The following is a 6914-nucleotide window of genomic DNA, read 5'->3' as shown; positions in this document are numbered from 1 at the left end:
ATTGAATATGTCCGTAAACACACCGGCCAGCTGGTCTGCGCATGCTCTGAGAGCGCGGCTGGGGATGCCGTCTGGGCCTGCAGCCTTGCGAGGGTTAACACGTTTAAATGTCTTACTCACCTCGGCTGCAGTGAAGGAGAGTCCGCATGTTTTCATTGCAGGCCGTGTCAGTGGCACTGTATTGTCCTCAAAGTGGGCAAAAAAGTTATTTAGTCTGCCTGGGAGCAAGACATCCTGGTCCGTGACTGGGCTGGATTTCTTCTTGTAGTCCGTGATTGACTGTAGACCCTGCCACATGCCTCTTGTGTCTGAGCCGTTGAATTGAGATTCTACTTTGTCTCTGTACTGACGCTTAGCTTGTTTGATAGCCTTGCGGAGGGAATAGCTGCACTGTTTGTATTCGGTCATGTTACGAGTCACCTTGCCCTGATTAAAAGCAGTGGTTCGCGCTTTCAGTTTCACGCGAATGCTGCCATCAATCCACGGTTTCTGGTTAGGGAATGTTTTAATCGTTGCTATGGGAAAGACATCTTCAACGCACGTTCTAATGAACTCGCACACCGAATCAGCGTATTCGTCAATATTGTTATCTGATGCAATACGAAACATATCCCAGTCCACGTGATGGAAGCAGCCTTGGAGTGTGGAGTCAGCTTGGTTGGACCAGCGTTGGACAGACCTCAGCGTGGGAGCCTCTTGTTTTAGATTCTGTCTGTAGGCAGGGATCAACAAAATGGAGTCGTGGTCAGCTTTTCCGAAAGGGGGGCGGGGCAGGGCCTTATATGCGTCGCGGAAGTTAGAGTAACAATGATCCAAGGTTTTTCCACCCCTGGTTGCGCAATCGATATGCTGATAAAATTTAGGGAGTCTTGTTTTCAGATTAGCCTTGTTAAAATCCCCAGCTTCAATGAATGCAGCCTCCGGATAAATGGATTCCAGTTTGCAACGAGTCAAATAAAGTTTGTTCAGAGCCATCGATGTGTCTGCTTGGGGGGGGGGATATATACAGCTGTGATTATAATCGAAGAGAATTCTCTTGGTAGATAATGCGGTCTACATTTGATTGTGAGGAATTCTAAATCAGGTGATCAGAAGGATTTCAGTTCCTGTATGTTTCTTTCATCACACCATGTCTCGTTTGCAATAAGGCATACGCCCCCGCCCCTCTTCTTACCAGAAAGATGTTTGCCTCTGTCGGTGCGATGCGTGGAGAAACCAGCTGGCTGCACCGCCTCGGATAGCGTCTCTCCAGTGAGCCATGTTTCCGTGAAGCAAAGAACGTTACAGTCTCTGATGTCCCTCTGGAATGCTACCCTTGCTCGGATTTCATCAACCTTGTTGTCAAGAGACTGGACATTGGCGAGAAGAATGCTAGGGAGTGCTGCACGATGTGCCCGTCTCCGGAGTCTGACTAGAAGACCGCCTCGTTTCCCTCTTTTTCGGAGTCTTTTTTGGGTTGCTGCATGGGATCCATTCCGTTGTCCTGTTTGAAAGGCAGAACACAGGATCCGCGTCGCGAAAAACATATTCTTGGTCGTACTGATGGTGAGTTGACGCTGATCTTATATTCAGTAGTTCTTCTCGACTGTATGTAATGAAACCTAAGATGACCTGGGGTACTAATGTTAGAAATAACACGTACAAAAACTAAAAACTGCATAGTTTCCTAGGAACGCGAAGCGAGGCGGCCATCTCTGTCGGCGCCGGAAGTAAAGTAAAGATTACATTTGCATTGATGTCAGAGTGATTAGAGGGACAGTAGAGTGCTGAACAAGGCAGTGGGCAAGTTTGGTAAGCTACTAAAGACTCATCAGCAGCATCAGAGCTTGGAGAATCCTAATTAGCGTGACTAAACGGTGACAAGGAATGTGACTGCCTTCATAACTCATGACAGTGCTAGATGGCATATATTTTTTTTATATTTTATATATATACAGTGGGTGTGGCGGTAATATGGTCACCGCAACAGCCCTCCTGTCAGCCTATCCTGGTTGGTTGAGTGTGTCACAAGCCTTGGGAGAAAGAGGCCAACTGGAAATCCAGGGAAACAATTATTTGACATCAAAGAAGTCGGCAACATCCCCCCTGCCCCGCCTTTCCAGGCTTTCAGCAACAAAACAGCTATTGAGTAATCAGATCCCAATCCGAAGACAGACCTACTATAAAATCACTGCTCCACATTTTGTGGAGAATAAGCACACTGTCTTCCCAATAGAGCCATTCAATATTTCATGTTGTTACGCAATCATTTCCTTTTTAATGATCTAATTGTGACTCTTATGCAAATGTCACAGGCTGTGATTTGTTGGAGACCTTGAGTCTGTCCCTAACATGAATCAGCCCCATGACTCATCCTTCCCCATCCAGCAGGTTCCAAGTGTACTGGAGTCTCTGTCTCTGTCTAATAATGTATCCAGGGTGCACTGGAAACTGAGACCGTACCACAACCCATACACTCCGTAACCAGTTCACATGTCACGATTAAATCTTCTCTCACAGCAGTCCTTTTTCACAACAGATGACTCAACATATAGTCAATCTTCACTCCACTGGGGAAAAAAACATTGAGATCATTGTCTTTGAGATACATTGTATTGCCATAGTGAATAACATAGTCATCCATTTTTTACATTTTGCTTTTGAGTCATATAGCAGACGCTCTTATCCAGAGTGACTTACAATTAGTGGATTCATCTTAACTTCTTCGATATAGGGGGCGCTCTTTTAATTTTTGGATAAAAAACGTTCCCGTTTTAAACAAGATATTTTGTCACAAAAATATGCTCGACTATGCATATAATTGACAGCTTTGGAAAAAAAACACTCTGACGTTTCCAAAACTGCAAAGATATTATCTGTGAGTGCCACAGAACTGATGCTACAGGCGAAACCAAGATGAAATTTCAAACAGGAAATGGCCCAGATTTTGAAGGCGCTGTGTTCCAATGTCTCCTTATATGGCTGTGAATGCGCCAGGAATGAGCCTACACTTTCTGTCGTTTCCCCAAGGTGTCTGCAGCATTGTGACGTATTTGTAGGCATATCATTAGAAGATTGACCATAAGAGACTACATTTACCAGGTGCCCGCTTGGTGTCCTCCATCAAAATTATTGCGTAATCTCCAGCTGCGTGCATTTTTCCATTTGCTTCAGAGGAGAAACCCAACTGCCACGAATGATTTATCATCGAATAGATATGTGAAAAACACCTTGAGGATTGATTCGAAACGTTTGCCATGTTTCTGTCGATATTATGGAGTTAATTTGGAAAAAAGTTTGCGTTGTCATGACTGAATTTTCATTTTTTTTTCTTAGCCAAAAGTGATGAACAAAACGGAGCGATTTCTCCTACACAAATAATCTTTTTGGAAAAACTGAACATTTGCTATCTAACTGAGAATCTCCTCATTGAAAACATCCGAATTGTTTTTGTGAAAATGTTGCCTGCTGAATGCTAGGCTTAATGCTATGCTCGCTATCAATACTCTTACACAAATGCTTGTGTAGCTATGGTTGAAAAGCATATTTTGAAAATCTGAGATGACAGTGTTGTTAACAAAAGGCTAAGCTTGTGAGCCAATATATTTATTTCATTTCATTTGCGATTTTCATGAATAGTTAACGTTGCGTTATGGTAATGAGCTTGAGGCTATTATTACGCTCCCGGATACGGGATTGCTCGATGCAAGAAGTTAAGATAGCTGGGAAAGAGGACAACATATCAGAGTCGTAGCGAGCACATTTTCACTCAATAAAGTAGTTTATCAGCAAAGTCAGGGCGAGCAGGAACATATACATTTATTTGGTGGGGTGGGGGTTCAGAGATCCCTCATGCTTGAGTCTGAAATCGGCATTGTTGTCAGTGCGATATCACAGGCAAATGTTATGTATAGGGTGAACTCACGTTATAGAGGATGTCCACCCATCCCACTCCATGGTGATGCACTGGAAGACAGTCAGAATAGCAAAAGAGGATGTTGTCGAAGTTGGTGATGCCGTAGTTGGGGCCGATCCAGTATTCCTGACACAGTGCCATTCTCACAGGTCCTCGCTGGAGCCTCCATACCACAGGGGAACTCTGCTGCCTGCTCACCTGAGACACACACAAAACACACACAAACATTTACATTACATACATTTAAGTCATTTAGCAGACGCTCTTATCCAGAGCGACTTACAAATTGGTGCATTCACCTTATGACATCCAGTGGAACAGCCACTTTACAATAGTGCATCTAAATCTTTTAAGGGGGGTGAGAAGGATTACTTTATCCTATCATAGGTCTTCCTTAAAGAGGTGGGGTTTCAGGTGTCTCCGGAAGGTGGTGATTGACTCCGCTGTCCTGGCGTCGTGAGGGAGTTTGTTCCACCATTGGGGGCCAGAGCAGCGAACAGTTTTGACTGGGCTGAGCGGGAACTGTACTTCCTCAGTGGTAGGGAGGCGAGCAGGCCAGAGGTGGATGAACGCAGTGCCCTTGTTTGGGTGTAGGGCCTGATCAGAGCTCCGTAGGCAAGCACCATGGTTTTGTAGCGGATGCGAGCTTCAACTGGAAGCCAGTGGAGAGAGCGGAGGAGCGGGGTGACGTGAGAGAACTTGGGAAGGTTGAACACCAGACGGGCTGCGGTGTTCTGGATGAGTTGTAGGGGTTTAATGGCACAGGCAGGGAGCCCAGCCAACAGCGAGTTGCAGTAATCCAGACGGGAGATGACAAGTGCCTGGATTAGGACCTGCGCCGCTTCCTGTGTGAGGCAGGGTCGTACTTTGCGGATGTTGTAGAGCATGAACCTACAGGAACGGGCCACCGCCACAAACACACACACGCGCAGCTACACACAGAGGAATGTACGTTACATTGCATTTAAGTAACTTAGCACATACTCTTATTCAGAGTAGTGACTGCATACATTTCGTATTGTATCTCTTAACAGGGCCATTTCTGATACAAGACCCAAGATGTGGCCATCCTCATTTCCATGAGAGGGGACTTCTTAAACTTAGCAAAAATGAAAACTCAAAATCACATGTTTATGCAACTGCTTTAAACGCTGGTTAGTAGCTACGGGTCTTTGTAAAGTTAGTGTACCTTTTATTGGGTCATGGCTAGAATGTAATGCTCCGTTCGCTAAATGGCAGCGAGACAACAGCAGCAGTACTGCAAGCATAGACAAACATGCACGCATACTGGCATGCATACATGTAAAAGAAGTGGTTCATTGAACTACACTAGCGTGATGAGACCTAAAACGTGCCTTAGCTCCCAGAACTATACTGTAGGCTCTACCTCAGCACATACTTAATTTTATATAAACTCTAAATATGCAAGTTCTTGCAGTTACACAAAGTGACTAAGATTTCATAGCGATGTGCATTGCGCATACCTGTATCAGTACTGAAGCAGGTCCGGTGGAACTTGCCCATGTAAAAGTCCAGGCCGATGATGGCGAACATGAGGATAGCAAAGAAGAGCAGCATACCGATCTGCAGCAGAGGCACCATGGCTTTCATGATGGACTTCAGAACCACCTGAAGACCTGAGATGGAGCACATTTTCACTTCACTCCCTCCCATGTTATAGTATTAACGTTGGTCATGGGAGAGACCCCAAATGGCTCTTTAAGTTCCTCTGTTTAACATTTCCTGTTATCCAAATGACATATGACGACATAACCAAAAAGGTCATGTATAACTAGATATTTTAATGCTTGGATGACAAACTTACAAGAATAAACACATCCAAACAGAACATTGTTGCTGTTTTTTTCGCAGTGATTCCAGAGTCATTGTACTTACTAGGGATTCCAGAGTCATTGTACTTACTAGGATTCCAGAGTCATTGTACTTACTAGGGATTCCAGAGTCATTGTACTTACTAGGGATTCCAGACACCAGTTTCAGTGGCCTCAGAACCCGTACTGCCCTCAGAGTTCTCAAGTCAAAGTCTGCTCCCACTGTAGCCAGCATCCTGTTAACAAACAAACAACAACAGACCTGGAGATGAACAATCAGACTGACAATACTACAATCTGTGCAACCATCCATCATAAACACACATCGTATCATTGACATTATGAACCGGTTGAGTTTCGGTCGATTCGCACTTCGCTCTGCAGGTTGTATAACTTTTTCATTACATTTCATTATAGTACAACGGTTGATTTGTCTAATCTTAGCAATTCTTCTTAGCTAGCTACATAGCCGTCCTTGTATCAGAGATAATTGCATAATTATCGTATTTCGTCGCCCTAACGTAGCCTTCACTGCTATTCGCCCAGGAGCTAGCTAACGCTAGCTAACGCACACAGATTAGCATCACTGTAGTGCTATTCACTCAACTGTACGACTTGATTAGTTTACTGTTAGCTAGCTACATAATCTTAGCCATTCTTCTTAGCTAGCTACATAGCCGTCCTTGTATCAGAGATAATTGCATAATTATCGTATTTCGTATTTCGTCGCCCTAACGTAGCCTTCACTGCTATTCGCCCAGGAGCTAGCAACGCTAGCTAACGCACACAGATTAGCATCACTGTAGTGCTATTCACTCAACTGTACGACTTGATTAGTTCAGTGTTAGCTAGCTACATAGCTGTCTTTGTTTCAAGATAATTGTGTAGTTTAGTGTGTGTAGCCTTGGAGTGATTATGTTAATTCACTGAGGTTCGCTAGCCAGCTATTTGTCGTCCTTAACGTAGGAGACTCTGCTAGCTAGCCAACAGCTAACAGCTAGCCAACGTCTACTGTTTCGAATTCAATCACCGGTCAGGTAGTATCACATTTTCATTTCATTACAGTACAACGGTTTGATTTGTTTGATCGTAGCTAGCTACATAGCCGTCTTTGTTTCAAAGATAATTGTGTAGTCTAGACCGATTTCCTAGGTTAGCTAGCCAGCTATTGTCGTTCTTTAACTCAA

General features: G+C 44.2%; 1 protein-coding gene across 1 annotated transcript; it reads right to left on the bottom strand.

Annotated features, from left to right (window-relative positions):
* Positions 1-4026: 4026 nt before the first annotated feature.
* Positions 4027-5962, bottom strand: LOC127918882 (probable voltage-dependent N-type calcium channel subunit alpha-1B; the record flags this gene model as incomplete). Its single annotated transcript, XM_052502161.1, has 3 exons — positions 5872-5962; positions 5380-5532; positions 4027-4093 (listed from the first exon to the last, which is right to left on the bottom strand). Coding segments are annotated over exons 1-3 (311 nt in total), but the record flags the coding sequence as incomplete, so codon positions are not given.
* Positions 5963-6914: the final 952 nt, after the last annotated feature.

This window comes from Oncorhynchus keta, unplaced genomic scaffold (genome assembly GCF_023373465.1).
Source record: "Oncorhynchus keta strain PuntledgeMale-10-30-2019 unplaced genomic scaffold, Oket_V2 Un_contig_15166_pilon_pilon, whole genome shotgun sequence".
Taxonomy (NCBI): domain Eukaryota; kingdom Metazoa; phylum Chordata; class Actinopteri; order Salmoniformes; family Salmonidae; genus Oncorhynchus; species Oncorhynchus keta.
The sequence above is the reverse complement of the archived record's forward strand: the minus strand, read 5'-3'. Positions and strand labels throughout refer to the sequence as shown.